The sequence below is a fragment of the Cherax quadricarinatus genome, chromosome 88 (genome assembly GCF_038502225.1).
Source record: "Cherax quadricarinatus isolate ZL_2023a chromosome 88, ASM3850222v1, whole genome shotgun sequence".
Classification (NCBI taxonomy): domain Eukaryota; kingdom Metazoa; phylum Arthropoda; class Malacostraca; order Decapoda; family Parastacidae; genus Cherax; species Cherax quadricarinatus.
In genome coordinates this window covers 9,638,916-9,659,061 of record NC_091379.1, presented here as the reverse complement: position 1 = coordinate 9,659,061, position 20,146 = coordinate 9,638,916, and the positions used below count along the sequence as shown (strand labels likewise).

The 20,146-nt window shown below is 44.3% G+C and overlaps 2 protein-coding genes across 6 annotated transcripts in view; one reads left to right on the top strand and one right to left on the bottom strand.

Annotated features, from left to right (window-relative positions):
• Positions 1-8,761, bottom strand: part of LOC128698482 (thyrotropin-releasing hormone receptor-like) — a 76,793-nt gene extending 68,032 nt beyond the window's left edge. Inside the window, exon 1 of the mRNA XM_053790697.2 lies at positions 7,520-8,761. Within this exon, the coding sequence (XP_053646672.2) occupies positions 7,520-8,527 (1,008 nt within the window). The 5' untranslated portion in view covers positions 8,528-8,761. The remainder of the gene's footprint in view (positions 1-7,519) is intronic.
• Positions 1-20,146, top strand: part of fry (Protein furry) — a 342,675-nt gene that overhangs the window by 191,224 nt on the left and 131,305 nt on the right. The window lies entirely within an intron of this gene.

The following is a 20,146-nucleotide window of genomic DNA, read 5'->3' as shown; positions in this document are numbered from 1 at the left end:
TTATCAATGCAAATTCAAGGACATAATTGGAAGACAGTAGAACTATATACAAAAGATGAGGTAATCAGTCCCTTAGTCTTGGAGTTGGTGAAGAGCACCGTAGTCGTGAAGAGTCTGGAGTACAGGCAAGGTTAGGTTACGTAAGGTTCGTCAGGAAACAGAACGAGAGTTTCCTGATGTGGGTCCTAGTCAGATGATGACCCGCCATTGGAGCTTTTGGTCACCCGACGGAGGCCTTCCACGAAGATATTATCACTGGTAGGCGGGATTTTTAGTGGAAGTAGGTCATACCCGAGGGACGGGTCAGTAGTAGTGAAGAAGGTTGTGGAGATGTTCTCTGGACCAAGATTCCATGATGTTGCAGTATCTGACGACAGTATATAAGCGCCAGCCTTCTTGCCTGTGTTTCAGTCTCTTCGAGACTACGGTGCTCTTCACCAGCTCCAGGACTGAGGGACTGATTACCTCATCTTTTGTATATAGTTCTACTGTCTTCCAATTATATTCTTGAATTTGTATTGATAAAGTCACTGGTTGGTGACACGTCTACAATAAAGGTACCCAGATGTTGAATGTGTGTCTAATTTTCATTTTGTCGGTATTGTATACTATTCATGTTCAACTTGCCAGACACTACAGCATCATGGAGTCTTGGTGCAGAGGACACCTCCACAACCTTCTTCACTACTACTGACCTGTCCCTTTCTTACACTCTCCACTACATTCCTGCTCTCTCCACTACACTCTTACACTCTCCACTACACTCTTACACTCTCCAATACACTCTTACACTCTCCAATACACTCTTACACTCTCCAATACACTCTCCACTGCACTCTTACACTCCCCACTGCACTCTTACACTCTCCACTACACTTTTACACTCTGCACTACAATCTTACACTCTCCACTACAATCTTACACTCTCCACTACAATCTTACACTCTCCACTACAATCTTACACTCTCCACTACAATCTTACACTCTCCACTACACTCTTACACTCTCCACTACAATCTTACACTCTCCACTACAATCTTACACCCTCCACTACAATCTTACACCCTCCACTACAATCTTACACTCTCCACTACAATCTTACACCCTCCACTACAATCTTACACCCTCCACTACAATCTTACATTCTCCACTACAATCTTACACTCTCCACTACAATCTTACACCCTCCACTACAATCTTACACTTTCCACTACAATCTTACACCCTCCACTACAATCTTACACTCTCCACTACAATCTTACACTCTCCACTACAATCTTACACCCTCCACTACAATCTTACACCCTCCACTACAATCTTACACCCTCCACTACAATCTTACACTCTCCACTACAATCTTACACTCTCCACTACAATCTTACACCCTCCACTACAATCTTACATTCTCCACTACAATCTTACACTCTCCACTACAATCTTACACCCTCCACTACAATCTTACACTCTCCACTACAATCTTACACTCTCCACTACAATCTTACACTCTCCACTACAATCTTACACCCTCCACTACAATCTTACACTCTCCACTACAATCTTACACCCTCCACTACAATCTTACATTCTCCACTACAATCTTACACTCTCCACTACAATCTTACACCCTCCACTACAATCTTACATATCAGGCTTTAGAAGCAAGGGAGCGAAAATTTTAAACGTTTTTTTTGGGGGGGTAACTGAAGAATATATAAATGTGGCGAGTTTTGGAGAGCTTATGACTGGAAGTTACGTAATTAGTGACCGTTTTAGGGACTGAGTCAGTGTATTACGTAATTAGTGACTCCTGTGAGGAACTGGTTCAGTGTATTACGTAATTAGTGACTCCTGTGAGGAACTGGTTCAGTGTATTACGTAATTAGTGACTCCTGTGAGGAACTGGTTCAGTGTATTACGTAATTAGTGACTCCTGTGAGGAACTGGTTCAGTGTATTACGTAATTAGTGACTCCTGTGAGGAACTGGTTCAGTGTATTACGTAATTAGTGACTCCTGTGAGGAACTGGTTCAGTGTATTACGTAATTAGTGACTCCTGTGAGGAACTGGTTCAGTGTATTACGTAATTAGTGACTCCTGTGAGGAACTGGTTCAGTGTATTACGTAATTAGTGACGCTGTGAGGAACTGGTTCAGTGTATTACGTAATTAGTGACTCCTGTGAGGAACTGGTTCAGTGTATTACGTAATTAGTGACGCTGTGAGGAACTGGTTCAGTGTATTACGTAATTAGTGACTCCTGTGAGGAACTGGTTCAGTGTATTACGTAATTAGTGACTCCTGTGAGGAACTGGTTCAGTGTATTACGTAATTAGTGACTCCTGTGAGGAACTGGTTCAGTGTATTACGTAATTAGTGACTCCTGTGAGGAACTGGTTCAGTGTATTACGTAATTAGTGACTCCTGTGAGGAACTGGTTCAGTGTATTACGTAATTAGTGACTCCTGTGAGGAACTGGTTCAGTGTATTACGTAATTAGTGACTCCTGTGAGGAACTGGTTCAGTGTATTACGTAATTAGTGATGCTGTGAGAGACTAGGTCAGGGGGTTACGAAATTAAGGATTTTTTAGCGGGACTGAGGCTGGGCATTACGAAATTTGTGAATTTTTATGCAAACTGAAGCTAGGGATAACGAAATTAGGGATGCTTTCAGGAACTGAGTAAGGGATTTACGAAAATAGTGTCGTTCTATAGGGATTGGGGGTTAGGATTATATGATAAGTGACATTTTATAGGGATTGGCGTTGGGATTACAAGATTAGTGGCGTTTTAGAGGGATTGGGGTTGGGATTACATACGTGACATTTTATAGGGATTGGCGATGGTATTACAAGATTAGTGACATTTTAGAGGGATTGGGGTTACAAGATTAGTGACGTTTTAGAGGGATTGGGATTATAAAATTAGTGACATTTTAGAGTGATTGGGATTACAAGATTAGTGACATTTTAGAGGGGTTGGGATTACAAGATTAGTGACGTTTTAGAGGGATTGGGATTACAAGATTAGTGACATTTTGGAGGGATTGGGATTACAAGATTAGTGACATTTTAGAGGGATTGGGATTACAAGATTAGTGACATTTTAGAGGGATTGGGATTACAAGATTAGTGACATTTTAGAGGGATTGGGATTACAAGATTAGTGACATTTTAGAGGGATTGGGATTACAAGATTAGTGACATTTTAGAGGGGTTGGGATTACAAGATTAGTGACGTTTTAGAGGGATTGGGATTACAAGATTAGTGACATTTTAGAGGGATTGGGATTACAAGATTAGTGACATTTTAGAGGGGTTGGGATTACAAGATTAGTGACATTTTAGAGGGATTGGGATTACAAGATTAGTGACATTTTAGAGGGATTGGGATTACAAGATTAGTGACATTTTAGAGGGATTGGGATTACAAGATTAGTGACACGTCTCCACAATACAGATAACCAAGTACAGCATAACTCTCCTATTTATCAACTCGTCGGTTCTTGTAAACAGTGTAATATACTGTCATGTCAGCTGTCTTTGTTGTATATGTTAGTGTGGCTGTCGTGTCAGCTGTCTTTGTTGTATATGTTAGTGTGGCTGTCGTGTCAGCTGTCTTTGTTGTATATGTTAGTGTGGCTGTCGTGTCAGCTGTCTCTGTTGTATATGTTAGTGTGGCTGTCGTGTCAGCTGTCTCTGTTGTATATGTTAGTGTGGTTGTCATGTCAACTGTCTCTGTTGTATATGTTAGTGTGGTTGTCATGTCAACTGTCTTTGTTGTATATGTTAGTGTGGTTGTCATGTCAACTGTCTCTGTTGTATATGTTAGTGTGGTTGTCATGTCAACTGTCTCTGTTGTATATGTTAGTGTGGTTGTCATGTCAACTGTCTTTGTTGTATATGTTAGTGTGGTTGTCATGTCAACTGTCTCTGTTGTATATGTTAGTGTGGTTGTCATGTCAACTGTCTTTGTTGTATATGTTAGTGTGGTTGTCATGTCAGCTGTCTCTGTTGTATATGTTAGTGTGGTTGTCATGTCAACTGTCTCTGTTGTATATGTTAGTGTGGTTGTCATGTCAACTGTCTTTGTTGTATATGTTAGTGTGGTTGTCATGTCAACTGTCTCTGTTGTATATGTTAGTGTGGTTGTCATGTCAACTGTCTTTGTTGTGTATGTTAGTGTGGCTGTCGTGTCAGCTGTCTCTGTTGTATATGTTAGTGTGGTTGTCATGTCAACTGTCTCTGTTGTATATGTTAGTGTGGTTGTCATGTCAGCTGTCTCTGTTGTATATGTTAGTGTGGTTGTCATGTCAACTGTCTCTGTTGTATATGTTAGTGTGGTTGTCATGTCAACTGTCTTTGTTGTATATGTTAGTGTGGTTGTCATGTCAACTGTCTCTGTTGTATATGTTAGTGTGGTTGTCATGTCAACTGTCTTTGTTGTATATGTTAGTGTGGCTGTCGTGTCAGCTGTCTCTGTTGTATATGTTAGTGTGGTTGTCATGTCAACTGTCTCTGTTGTATATGTTAGTGTGGTTGTCATGTCAATTGTCTTTGTTGTATATGTTAGTGTGGCTGTCGTGTCAGCTGTCTCTGTTGTATATGTTAGTGTGGTTGTCATGTCAACTGTCTTTGTTGTATATGTTAGTGTGGCTGTCATGTCAACTGTCTTTGTTGTATATGTTAGTGTGGTTGTCATGTCAACTGTCTCTGTTGTATATGTTAGTGTGGTTGTCATGTCAACTGTCTTTGTTGTATATGTTAGTGTGGCTGTCATGTCAACTGTCTCTGTTGTATATGTTAGTGTGGTTGTCATGTCAGCTGTCTCTGTTGTATATGTTAGTGTGGCTGTCATGTCAACTGTCTCTGTTGTATATGTTAGTGTGGTTGTCATGTCAACTGTCTTTGTTGTATATGTTAGTGTGGCTGTCATGTCAACTGTCTCTGTTGTATATGTTAGTGTGGTTGTCATGTCAACTGTCTTTGTTGTATATGTTAGTGTGGCTGTCATGTCAACTGTCTCTGTTGTATATGTTAGTGTGGTTGTCATGTCAACTGTCTTTGTTGTATATGTTAGTGTGGCTGTCATGTCAGCTGTCTTTGTTGTATATGTTAGTGTGGCTGTCATGTCAACTGTCTTTGTTGTATATGTTAGTGTGGCTGTCATGTCAGCTGTCTTTGTTGTATATGTTAGTGTGGTTGTCATGTCAGCTGTCTTTGTTGTATATGTTAGTGTGGTTGTCATGTCAACTGTCTTTGTTGTATATGTTAGTGTGGCTGTCATGTCAACTGTCTTTGTTGTATATGTTAGTGTGGTTGTCATGTCAACTGTCTTTGTTGTATATGTTAGTGTGGCTGTCATGTCAGCTGTCTTTGTTGTATATGTTAGTGTGGTTGTCATGTCAACTGTCTTTGTTGTATATGTTAGTGTGGCTGTCATGTCAACTGTCTTTGTTGTATATGTTAGTGTGGCTGTCATGTCAACTGTCTTTGTTGTATATGTTAGTGTGGTTGTCATGTCAACTGTCTTTGTTGTATATGTTAGTGTGGCTGTCATGTCAACTGTCTTTGTTGTATATGTTAGTGTGGTTGTCATGTCAGCTGTCTTTGTTGTATATGTTAGTGTGGTTGTCATGTCAGCTGTCTTTGTTGTATATGTTAGTGTGGTTGTCATGTCAACTGTCTTTGTTGTATATGTTAGTGTGGCTGTCATGTCAACTGTCTTTGTTGTATATGTTAGTGTGGTTGTCATGTCAACTGTCTTTGTTGTATATGTTAGTGTGGTTGTCATGTCAACTGTCTCTGTTGTATATGTTAGTGTGGTTGTCATGTCAACTGTCTTTGTTGTATATGTTAGTGTGGCTGTCATGTCAACTGTCTCTGTTGTATATGTTAGTGTGGTTGTCATGTCAACTGTCTTTGTTGTATATGTTAGTGTGGCTGTCATGTCAGCTGTCTTTGTTGTATATGTTAGTGTGGCTGTCATGTCAACTGTCTTTGTTGTATATGTTAGTGTGGCTGTCATGTCAGCTGTCTTTGTTGTATATGTTAGTGTGGTTGTCATGTCAGCTGTCTTTGTTGTATATGTTAGTGTGGTTGTCATGTCAACTGTCTTTGTTGTATATGTTAGTGTGGCTGTCATGTCAACTGTCTCTGTTGTATATGTTAGTGTGGTTGTCATGTCAACTGTCTTTGTTGTATATGTTAGTGTGGCTGTCATGTCAACTGTCTCTGTTGTATATGTTAGTGTGGTTGTCATGTCAACTGTCTTTGTTGTATATGTTAGTGTGGCTGTCATGTCAGCTGTCTTTGTTGTATATGTTAGTGTGGCTGTCATGTCAACTGTCTTTGTTGTATATGTTAGTGTGGCTGTCATGTCAGCTGTCTTTGTTGTATATGTTAGTGTGGTTGTCATGTCAGCTGTCTTTGTTGTATATGTTAGTGTGGTTGTCATGTCAACTGTCTTTGTTGTATATGTTAGTGTGGTCAACTGTCATGTCATGTCAGCTGTCTTTGTTGTATATGTTAGTGTGGTCATGTCAACTGTCTTTGTTGTATATGTTAGTGTGGCTGTCATGTCAGCTGTCTTTGTTGTATATGTTAGTGTGGCTGTCATGTCAGCTGTCTTTGTTGTATATGTTAGTGTGGCTGTCATGTCAACTGTCTTTGTTGTATATGTTAGTGTGGCTGTCATGTCAACTGTCTTTGTTGTATATGTTAGTGTGGCTGTCATGTCAACTGTCTTTGTTGTATATGTTAGTGTGGCTGTCATGTCAACTGTCTTTGTTGTATATGTTAGTGTGGCTGTCATGTCAACTGTCTTTGTTGTATATGTTAGTGTGGCTGTCATGTCAACTGTCTTTGTTGTATATGTTAGTGTGGCTGTCATGTCAACTGTCTTTGTTGTATATGTTAGTGTGGCTGTCATGTCAACTGTCTTTGTTGTATATGTGGTTGATAAGACACATGAGCAGCAGTTTGGCATCTTTATTACGAAACGTTTCGCCTACATAGTAAGCTTCTTCAGTCGAGTACAAAAGAGTTAGCAGTAGAGATGTGAACATTGTTGCAGACTGTGGAGCAAAGCTCTTCTCCAGGCTGAGAGACTCACCACCTCGGAACTATGTCTTCAAGGCTGATGGACTGATTACATCGTCTTCACATCTCTGCTGCTTCTGCTAACTCTTCTCTACTCGACTGAAGAAGCTTACTGTGTTTTCGAAACGTTTCGGAATAAAGATTACCTAACTGCTACACAGGTCTTATCGACCCGTCAGTATTGTATACCGTTATTATATTATATATGTGGTGGTTGTTGTGTGTGTTGGAAGCTGGTCAAAGTCTACGACTCTACGTCTTCCACTTCGCTTCAGGTGACATTGTTGTTATTCCCGTCATACCCAGTCATTCACGGTATTTCCTTGGGGTTGGTACAGTTACAACATGGTGCATGTATAATGGTGGCATGTATATGGGATTTACCAGAATAGTATGTATGATGGTGGTGTATATAGGCTTACCCAGAAGAGTATGTAGGCTCGCATGACGTAAGAAGGCATGTTGAGCAGGATAAAGACAGTAGAGATAATTAGTAGCATCTTGGTGACCTTGTTCTGTGACCTGACTCGTGGGACGGGCCCTCCACGCCCACTGCCCACACTTAACACACTCGTGCCCTCCTCGCTACCTGCCCACCGCCCACACCCGTCGTTAGAGGCGGTGTGGGAGTGGGCTAGTGTCATGGAGTGTCTGAGGCGCTCTACATGCCAGACACAACGCGCGATCCTGACATTGAGAGTGACTATCAGGAGGACGGGTAGTACTAGCGTCAGCACGGTATCAATGTGGTTCATGGTAGTGGCTACCTGCACGTACTGTGGCCGTACCTTGCACATGGTACGCCCTGCCGTGGGGTGCATCCCCGGAGCCGCTGCTACCACGAGATACGAGTATAGTAACAACGCTACGATAGTTAGTGCTAGTATGACTAGCCTGGCGCGCCGTACCGTACACACAGCTGCTCTGAGTAGCGGATAGCACACAGCGATAAACCTCTCTACTGTGAAGGCTACCACCAGCCACACGCTGAGGAAGGTAGCAACGTAGCTGGCGTAGATGATAGCCTGGCACCAGCCAGGCTGGTTCAGCAGGTCGTAGCCTACCATAGAGAGCCAGACCAGCAGAAGCGTCAGCAGGAACACAGTGTCGGAGGCGGCTAGGGCGGCCAGGTAGCAGGAAGAACTGAGAGATCGTAGTTTGCTTGAATGGAAGACCCAAACACTGGTTATGTTACCCACACAACCAAACACCACCAACACGGGAGTCAACCACTGCTGGATGTGATCTATGATGTACATATGGGCCTCTGTTGTGCTCCCGTTGATGAGGCCGTTGTCCCAGCTACTGTTGTCACCTGACCAAGGCGTCATGTTCACACTCTCCAGCTGTAGTGTCACTCTCTCATCTTGTCCCACATCACTTTCATTCACCTTCGATGTCATGTCAGCTATATCCATCACCTCAGTCATTCTTAAACCATCAGCACAAAAGCGGGTTTAACGCTAATTTATAAACCACGTAAACCACCAGCTTCAAGGAATTTCACCTGTTAACGTTATTCCTTTATCACTTAACACTAAGTTACTGGATTTCCCTTATATCTATCGTCGCCTTTAAACTATTATTGGACTTATTTTTGATCTATCGTAACTTCGTCTATTTTTATCTATTTTAACTTAGTTTATTATTGGACTTTGATTTATCGTTAACTTGTAGTCTATTATTGGACTTTTATCTATAGTAACGTATTGTCTATTATTGGACTTTTATCTATAGTAACGTATTGTCTATTATTGGACTTTTATCTATAGTAACGTATTGTCTATTATTGGACTTTTATCTATAGTAACTTATTGTCTATTATTGGACTTTTATCTATCGTCACTTATTGTCTATTATTGGACTTTTATCTATCGTCACTTATTGTCTATTATTGGACTTTTATCTATAGTAACTTGTTGTCTATTATTGGACTTTTATCTATCGTCACTTATTGTCTATTATTGGACTTTTATCTATAGTAACTTGTTGTCTATTATTGGACTTTTATCTATAGTAACTTGTTGTCTATTATTGGACTTTTATCTATCGTCACTTATTGTCTATTATTGGACTTTTATCTATCGTCACTTATTGTCTATTTTTATCGGTTTTAACTTATAGTCTGTTATTTAACTTTTGCACTGTTGTTAAGTGGAATATTTTGTTTGGGTGTTCTTCCTGGCGGTGAAGAAAATAGTCTGACCTCTGTAGTAGAGTGGGGGGTGTAGGGTGGTAGCAACTACCACCACACTGACTGGTAGCAACTACCACCACACTGACTGGTAGCAACTACCACCACACTGACTGGTAGCAACTACCACCACACTGACTGGTAGCAACTACCACCACACTGGTAGCAACTACCACCACACTGACTGGTAGCAACTACCACCACACTGGTAGCAACTACCACCACACTGGTAGCAACTACCACCATACTGACTGGTAGCAACTACCACCACACTGACTGGTAGCAACTACCACCACACTGACTGGTAGCAACTACCACCACACTGGTAGCAACTACCACCACACTGACTGGTAGCAACTACCACCACACTGGTAGCAACTACCACCACACTGGTAGCAACTACCACCATACTGACTGGTAGCAACTACCACCACACTGACTGGTAGCAACTACCACCACACTGACTGGTAGCAACTACCACCACACTGACTGGTAGCAACTACCACCACACTGACTGGTAGCGGCTACCACCACACTGACTGGTAGCAACTACCACCACACTGACTGGTAGCAACTACCACCACACTGACTGGTAGTAACTACCACCACACTGACTGGTAGCAACTACCACCACACTGGTAGCAACTACCACCATACTGACTGGTAGCAACTACCACCACACTGACTGGTAGCAACTACCACCACACTGACTGGTAGCAACTACCACCACACTGACTGGTAGCAACTACCACCACACTGACTGGTAGCAGCTACCACCACACTGACTGGTAGCAACTACCACCACACTGACTGGTAGCAACTACCACCACACTGACTGGTAGTAACTACCACCACACTGACTGGTAGCAGCTACCACCACACTGACTGGTAGCAACTACCACCACACTGACTGGTAGCAACTACCACCACACTGACTGGTAGCAACTACCACCACACTGACTGGTAGCAACTACCACCACACTGACTGGTAGCAGCTACCACCACACTGACTGGTAGCAACTACCACCACACTGACTGGTAGCAACTACCACCACACTGACTGGTAGCAGCTACCACCACACTGACTGGTAGTAACTACCACCACACTGGTAGCAACTACCACCACACTGGTAGCAACTACCACCACACTGACTGGTAGCAACTACCACCACACTGACTGGTAGCAACTACCACCACACTGACTGGTAGCAACTACCACCACACTGACTGGTAGCAACTACCACCACACTGACTGGTAGCAGCTACCACCACACTGATTGGTAGCAACTACCACCACACTGACTGGTAGCAACTACCACCACACTGACTGGTAGCAGCTACCACCACACTGACTGGTAGTAACTACCACCACACTGACTGGTAGCAACTACCACCACACTGACTGGTAGCAACTACCACCACACTGACTGGTAGCAACTACCACCACACTGACTGGTAGTAACTACCACCACACTGGTAGCAACTACCACCACACTGGTAGCAACTACCACCACACTGACTGGTAGCAACTACCACCACACTGACTGGTAGCAACTACCACCACACTGACTGGTAGCAACTACAACCACACTGACTGGTAGCAACTACCACCACACTGACTGGTAGCAACTACCACCACACTGACTGGTAGCAACTACCACCACACTGACTGGTAGCAACTACCACCACACTGACTGGTAGCAACTACCACCATACTGACTGGTAGCAACTACCACCACACTGACTGGTAGCAACTACCACCACACTGGTAGCAACTACCACCACACTGACTGGTAGCAACTACCACCACACTGACTGGTAGCAACTACCACCACACTGACTGGTAGCAACTACCACCACACTGACTGGTAGCAACTACCACCACACTGACTGGTAACAACTACCACCACACTGACTTGTAGCAGCTGCCACCACACTGACTGGTAGCAACTACCACCACACGGGTAGCAACTACCACCGCACTGACTGGTAGCAGCTACCACCACACTGACTGGTAGCAACTACCATCACACTGACTAGTAGCAACTACCACCACACTGACTGGTAGCAACTGCCACAACACTGGTAGCAACTACCACCACACTGACTGGTAGCAACTACCACCACACTGACTGGTAGCAACTACCACCACACTGACTGGTAGCAGCTACCACCACACTGACTGGTAGCGGCTACCACCACACTGGTAGCAGCTGCCACCACACTGACTGGTAGCAACTACCACCACACTGGTAGCAACTACCACCACACTGACTGGTAGCAGCTACCACCACACTGACTGGTAGCAACTACCACCACACTGACTGGTAGCAACTACCACCACACTGACTGGTAGCAACTACCACCACACTGACTGGTAGCAACTACCACCACACTGACTGGTAGCAGCTGCCACCACATTGACTGGTAGCAACTACCACCACACGGGTAGCAGCTACCACCGCACTGACTGGTAGCAGCTACCACCACACTGACTGGTAGCAACTACCACCACACTGACTGGTAGCAACTGCCACAACATTGGTAGCAACTACCACCACACTGACTGGTAGCAACTACCACCACACTGACTGGTAGCAACTACCACCACACTGACTGGTAGCAGCTACCACCACACTGACTGGTAGCGGCTACCACCACACTGACTGGTAGCAGCTGCCACGACACTTACTGGTAGCAACTACCACCACACTGGTATCAACTACCACCACACTGACTGGTAGCAACTACCACCACACTGACTGGTAGCAACTACCACCACACTGACTGGTAGCAACTACCACCACACTGGTAGCAACTACCACCACACTGACTGGTAGCAACTACCACCACACTGGTAGCAACTACCACCACACTGACTGGTAGCAACTACCACCACACTGACTGGTAGCAACTACCACCACACTGACTGGTAGCAACTACCACCACACTTACTGGTAGCAACTACCACCAAACTGACTGGTAGCAACTACCACCACACTTGACGAGAGGTCAACACGCACTGAACGTTCTCGTCCCTCTGATTCTCTCCATCTCTCCTCCACTCATCTCTACTCCCTCGCATCTCTCCTCCTCCCCCCTCTCTATCACCTCCCTCACCCCTCCTCAATTCTTTCCCCTCACCACCACCTCCACTTTTGTGTTATTCCTGCGCACTTCTCACGTTAAAAACACTACGCTGATCACACACTAATACTGGGAAGGTCTTCAGCTGGTTTACCCACGACTCGCGTGATAAAATGATTGCCAACAAACCACGATACAGTTGGGAGTTAAACCCATAGCAAATGAGTGGTAAAAAAAAAACACGTAGTGTGTTAGATGCCCGGGTAAACCACACTTGTACTTGGCTACCAGTGTTGGCTTCTCATTATCACCAGCTTTTGTTTTTCTCTTTTCCTCTCCTTTTACACTTCGTGATAATGTTAACTGTTGGTAGAGCCTTCTGCATCTTTATTTGCAAGTATACTGTGTATGTTAAGTTATATACTTTATTATCTTCCAGTATAGTGTGTATATTAACTGTTATACTCTTATGTTTACTTACAGGTTTAGTGTATATGTTGTCAGTTAATAACCTGGTTGGTATATATCATTACGATAATGGTATACTGTACAGACAAGATAAGGAACTAGGTACGTTTGTTATACTTGGGTATCTTGTTTTGAAGACATTTCGCCCACCAGTGCTTTACCACTTTAATATAGAGATGATTTACGAAGGTAGTGGAAGATGAGGCAGTCAGTCCCCAGCCTTGTAGAACTGTACACAGAAGGTAGTGGAAGCTGAGGCAGTCAGTCCCCCAGCCTTGTAGAACTATACACAGAAGGTAGTGGAAGCTGAGGCAGTCAGTCCCCCAGCCTTGTAGAACTATACACAGAAGGTAGTAGAAGATGAGGCAGTCAGTCCCCCAGCCTTGTAGAACTATACACAGAAGGTAGTGGAAGCTGAGGCAGTCAGTCCCCCAGCCTTGTAGAACTATACACAGAAGGTAGTGGAAGATGAGGCAGTCAGTCCCCCAGCCTTGTAGAACTATACACAGAAGGTAGTGGAAGCTGAGGCAGTCAGTCCCCCAGCCTTGTAGAACTATACACAGAAGGTAGTGGAAGATGAGGCAGTCAGTCCCCCAGCCTTGTAGAACTATACACAGAAGGTAGTGGAAGATGAGGCAGCCAGTCCCCCAGCCTTGTAGAACTATACACAGAAGGTAGTGGAAGATGAGGCAGTCAGTCCCCCAGCCTTGTAGAACTATACACAGAAGGTAGTGGAAGATGAGGCAGTCAGTCCCCCAGCCTTGTAGAACTATACACAGAAGGCAGTGGAAGATGAGGCAGTCAGTCCCTCAGCCTGGAAGCCAGTGTATCATTGCCAGAGACATTATTTCAGTGAGCCAAGGAAGGGTACGGCAGGAGACCTAGGTGTTGCTGCTTATGGCAGGGGTCTGCAAGAACTGTGTCAAAATTATCAGTGGTGGCAATAAGGCAGGAGAAGGTGCATTTCCTTCTTAAATCGCTTGACCAAGAAAAGGCTGTGGGCCCAGACAAGTTGAGCCCAAGATTGCTGAGAAGATGTGCAGACCAGCTAGCAGCACCTCCAACTCGCATCTTTCAGCACTGCCTAGTACAGTGTAAATGGCCCTCTCTATGGAAAGAGGCAAATGTAGTCCCTGTTCACAAAAAGAAGAGCAGAGCAGAAATCAGCAACTACGGACCAGTGTCACTTCTGTCAATCACTGGTAAGATCCTTGAGACAATAATCTCAAGACAAATGACAGAGTTTTTTGACTACCACTCGCTACTTTGTGATCGTCAATATGGCTTCAGGAAAGGTTACTCTGCTGCTGATCTGTTGTTAAACCTCTCCACCAAGTGGCACCAGTCACTGGATGAATCCAAAGTCAGCTGTGTGGTAGCACTGGACATTGCTGGCGCTTTCGACCGGGTGTGGCACCAGGGCCTCTTAGCAAAACTTCAAGCACTGGGAATTGCAGGCTCTACGCTATGTCTCCTCAGTGATTACCTTCATGGTAGATCTCTAAGTGTAGTTCTCAATGGAACGGAATCAGCAAGACATCCTATTACCTGGAGTTTACCTGGAGAGAGTTCCGGGGGTCAACGCCCCCGCGGCCCGGTCTGTGACCAGGCCTCCTGGGGGATTAGAGCCTGATCAACCAGGCTGTTGCTGCTGGCTGCACGCAAACCAACGTACGAGCCACAGCCCGGCTGATCAGGAACTGACTTTAGGTGCTTGTCCAGTGCCAGCTTGAAGACTGCCAGGGATCTGTTGGTAATCCCCCTTATGTGTGCTGGGAGGCAGTTGAACAGTCTCGGGCCCCTGACACTTATTGTATGGTCTCTTAACGTGCTAGTGACACCCCTGCTTTTCATTGGGGGGATGGTGCATCGTCTGCCAAGTCTTTTGCTTTCGTAGTGAGTGATTTTCGTGTGCAAGTTCGGTACTAGTCCCTCTAGGATTTTCCAGGTGTATATAATCATGTATCTCTCCCTCCTGCGTTCCAGGGAATACAGGTTTAGGAACCTCAAGCGCTCCCAGTAATTGAGGTGTTTTATCTCCGTTATGCGCGCCGTGAAAGTTCTCTGTACATTTTCTAGGTCGGCAATTTCACCTGCCTTGAAAGGTGCTGTTAGTGTGCAGCAATATTCCAGCCTAGATAGAACAAGTGACCTGAAGAGTGTCATCATGGGCTTGGCCTCCCTAGTTTTGAAGGTTCTCATTATCCATCCTGTCATTTTTCTAGCAGATGCGATTGATACAATGTTATGGTCCTTGAAGGTGAGATCCTCCGACATGATCACTCCCAGGTCTTTGACGTTGGTGTTTCGCTCTATTTTGTGGCCAGAATTTGTTTTGTACTCTGATGAAGATTTAATTTCCTCATGTTTACCATATCTGAGTAATTGAAATTTTTCATCGTTGAACTTCATATTGTTTTCTGCAGCCCACTGAAAGATTTGGCTGATGTCCGCCTGGAGCCTTGCAGTGTCTGCAATGGAAGACACTGTCATGCAGATTCGGGTGTCATCTGCAAAGGAAGACACGGTGCTGTGGCTGACATCCTTGTCTATGTCGGATATGAGGATGAGGAACAAGATGGGAGTGAGTACTGTGCCTTGTGGAACAGAGTTTTTCACCGTAGCTGCCTCGGACTTTACTCTGTTGACGACTACTCTCTGTGTTCTGTTAGTGAGGAAATTATAGATCCATCGACCGACTTTTCCTGTTATTCCTTTAGCACGCATTTTGTGCGCTATTACGCCATGGTCACACTTGTCGAAGGCTTTTGCAAAGTCTGTATATATTACATCTGCATTCTTTTTGTCTTCTAGTGCATTTAGGACCTTGTCGTAGTGATCCAATAGCTGAGACAGACAGGAGCGACCTGTTCTAAACCCATATTGCCCTGGGTTGTGTAACTGATGGGTTTCTAGATGGGTGGTGATCTTGCTTCTTAGGACCCTTTCAAAGATTTTTATGATATGGGATGTTAGTGCTATTGGTCTGTAGTTCTTTGCTGTTGCTTTACTGCCCCCTTTGTGGAGTGGGGCTATGTCTGTTGTTTTTAGTAACTGTGGGACGACCCCCGTGTCCATGCTCCCTCTCCATAGGATGGAAAAGGCTCGTGATAGGGGCTTCTTGCAGTTCTTGATGAACACAGAGTTCCATGAGTCTGGCCCTGGGGCAGAGTGCATGGGCATGTCATTTATCGCCTGTTCGAAGTCATTTGGCGTCAGGATAACATCGGATAGGCTTGTGTTAATCAAATTTTGTGGCTCTCTCATAAAAAATTCATTTTGATCTTCGACTCTCAGTCTGGTTAGCGGCTTGCTAAAAACTGAGTCATACTGGGACTTGAGTAGCTCACTAATTTCCTTGCTGTCATCTGTGTAGGACCCATCTTGTTTAAGTAGGGGCCCAATACTGGACGTTGTTCTCGATTTTGATTTGGCATAGGAGAAGAAATACTTTGGGTTTCTTTCGATTTCATTTATGGCTTTTAGTTCTTCCCGCGATTCCTGACTCCTAAAGGATTCTTTTAGCTTAAGTTCGATGCTTGCTATTTCTCTGACCAGTGTCTCCCTACGCATTTCAGATATATTGACCTCTTTTAGCCGCTCTGTTATTCTTTTCCGTCGCCTGTAAAGGGAGCGCCTGTCTCTTTCTATTTTACATCTACTCCTCCTTTTTCTTAGAGGAATAAGCCTTGTGCAAACATCGAGTGCCACCGAGTTAATCTGTTCTAGGCATAAGTTGGGGTCTGTGTTGCTTAGTATATCTTCCCAGCTTATATCGGTTAGGAATTGGTTTACTTGGTCCCACTTAATGTTTTTGTTATTGAAGTTGAATTTGGTGAATGCTCCCTCGTGACTAGTCTCATTATGTCGGTCTGGGGCTCCACGCATACATGTCTGAACCTCAATTATGTTGTGATCTGAGTATATTGTTTTTGATATGGTGACATTTCTTATCAGATCATCATTGTTAGTGAAGATGAGGTCTAGTGTATTCTCCAGTCTAGTAGGCTCTATTATTTGCTGGTTTAAATTGAATTTTGTGCAGAGATTTAAAAGCTCGTGTGAGTGTGAGTTTTCATCAGAGCTGCCTCCTGGTGTTATTACTGCAACAATATTATTTGCTATATTCCTCCATTTTAGGTGCCTTAAGTTGAAATCCCCCAGGAGCAAGATGTTGGGTGCAGGAGCTGGAAGATTTTCCAGACAGTGGTCAATTTTTAACAGCTGTTCCTGGAATTGCTGGGATGTTGCATCCGGAGGCTTGTAGACTACCACAATGACTAGGTTTTGGTTCTCGACCTTTACTGCTAAAACTTCCACTACATTTGAGGCATTAAGCAGTTCTGTGCAAGTGTTCCACAAGGAAGCGTACTGGGACCATTGTTATGGAATGTCTACTTCAACGACCTTCTTCATCTCATCCCAGAATCACATGCATATGCAGACGATTGTACACTGACATTCACTTATCCAAGAGAAGAAATGCCAGCTGCTCTAAACTACATCAATCACCAGCTGAGAGCTATATCAGCTTGGGGAAATAGATGGCAAGTAACATTTGCACCTGAGAAAACGCAAATGATGATCGTCTCTAGGAACCATGATGGTAATGCTGGTGCAGTAGTAAGGATGAATGGGAGGGTGTTGGCACCTGGAGAAGAACTTGATATCCTTGGGGTGAAATTTGACTCCAAACTAACCATGAAGAACCATGTTGTAAATCTTGCAAACAAGGCAGCCAGGAAGCATACAGCACTTCGCCGTATCTCGCATCTGCTTGACAGTAGGGGTTGCAAGATTCTGTACGAGGCACAAGTACGCTCACACCTTGAATATGCTCCACTTTCTTGGTTTGCCTGCCCCCCCCCCTCTCATCTGCGACTGCTTGACAGAGTAAAGAACAGAGCAAGACGTCTCATCTCTCGCCTGGATCCATCCTGGATAGATCTGTCATTTCAGCAGAGCCTTCAACATAGGAGGGATGTGGGTGGCCTTACTGTTATGTACAAGGCCAATATTGTCAAAGTACCACATTTGGATCCACTTCGAGAACAGCGTGAAACAAGCTTTTTTGCCAAAAGACGGGCAGAAAACAGCAACTTCACTCTGGCTGTACCCTTCTCCAGAACATCACTCCATCTGAGATCATATATACCCAGGATGACTCGAGTATGGAACACATTCGTACAACATAATGATGTCAGTGAGATAAAGTCAGTTGTTCACATGAAAATGCTGGCCCGCAGATGGCTCCAACTTCATCCTGTTCCCTACTTGTATGTCTCATAACAATAAAAATGCTTTCAAATGAGCTGATGTAGGTAACAGCTCTTAGCTTGTCAATAAAGTTAGGAATCCTTAACCTGTAAATAGCTTGTCAATAAAGCTAGGGATCCTTAACCTTGTCAAACCCTGTGTAAAAAAAGAGAGAGAGAGAGAGAGAGAGAAATGAAAGGTGTGCACATTCTGTTGTATATACGTCAAGAGAGATATACATATATAATATCTCATGTTTAATGTGAACGAAAAATGCATCTCAGTGTATAAACATTGAGCGTTTAATTCTCATTTTAAAGATTAAACTATTTTTTACTGGTAGTGTACAGGTAACATAGAGTTATTGACCCTCTTTTAGTAACTGGTGTTCAGGTGAGAGTGACTCGTGTAGTGACTGTTGGTGTACAGGTGACAGTTTTAATGACCCTCAGGTAGTGACTGGTATACAGGTGACAGTTTTAATGACCCTCAGGTAGTGACTGGTGTACAGGTGACAGTTTTAATGACCCTCAGGTAGTGACTGGTGTACAGGTGACAGTTTTAATGACCCTCAGGTAGTGACTGGTATACAGGTGACAGTTTTAATGACCCTCAGGTAGTGACTGGTGTACAGGTGACAGTTTTAATGACCCTCGGGTAGTGACTGGTGTACAGGTGACAGTTTTAATGACCCTCAGGTAGTGACTGGTGTACAGGTGACAGTTTTAATGACCCTCAGGTAGTGACTGGTGTACAGGTGACAGTTTTAATGACCCTCAGGTAGTGACTGGTGTACAGGTGACAGTTTTAATGACCCTCAGGTAGTGACTGGTGTACAGGTGACAGTTTTAATGACCCTCAGGTAGTGACTGGTGTACAGGTGACAGGTTTAATGACCCTCAGGTAGTGACTGGTGTACAGGTGACAGGTTTAATGACCCTCGGGTAGTGACTGGTGTACAGGTGACAGTTTTAATGAATGGGCTGTTACTGCACGTACATCCCTCTGGTGGCCGTAGTTGTGAACTATATTTAAATTTGTTTCTATATTTAGAGTTGTGATGTCTACTCACCTGTCTGTCGTTGTATTGATATAGTCTCAGCTCCTGGTCCTGCCTCTTGAACTGCCCACTGCTGGATTCGTTCTCTGCTAGTCAGGTGGGTTCTATCATACCTATATGTGAAGCTGTGTATGAAGTTGGCCTTCACTCTTCACCCAGGTCATTCCACTTCCTGAAAACTCTCTAGCTGAAGAAATATAAGGGGTGGTAGGAGAAGAAAATATTCACACAGCTCCGGGGAGAACCTTGAGTTTTCCCTGAAGTACGTTTGTTTTCCCTGAGGATGAGGGTCCATTTGCCATCCCTAAATAGCTACGAGGCCTGGTCTCAGACCGAGCCCCGGGGGCTTTGACCCCCGAAACCCTCTCCAGGTATAGTCCAGGTATAGCATGTCTTTAGTTATCTGTTTTGCCCTCGTGTACCTGTTTCTCACCTCTCCAACATTATCCTTCTTCATCCTATTATGTCGTATTAGTTTTTTTACGTCGTTATCAGGTCTGCCCTTGACCTGCCGTTGTATGTTGTCAGGTCTGCCCTTGACCTGTCGTTGTATGTTGTCAGGTCTGCCCTTGACCTGCCGTTGTATGTTGTCAGGTCTGCCCTTGACCTGTCGTTGTATGTTGTCAGGTCTGCCCTTGACCTGTCGTTGTATTTTTTCAGGTCTGCCCTTGACCTGCCGTTGTATGTTGTCAGGTCTGCCCTTGACCTGTCGTTGTATGTTGTCAGGTCTGCCCTTGACCTGCCGTTGTATGTTGTCAGGTCTGCCCTTGACCTGTCGTTGTATGTTGTCAGGTCTGCCCTTGACCTGTCGTTGTATGTTGTCAGGTCTGCCCTTGACCTGTCGTTGTATGTTGTCAGGTCTGCCCTTGACCTGTCGTTGTATGTTGTCAGGTCTGCCCTTGACCTGTCGTTGTATGTTGTCAGGTCTGCCCTTGACCTGTCGTTGTATGTTGTCAGGTCTACCCTTTACCTGTCGTTGTATGT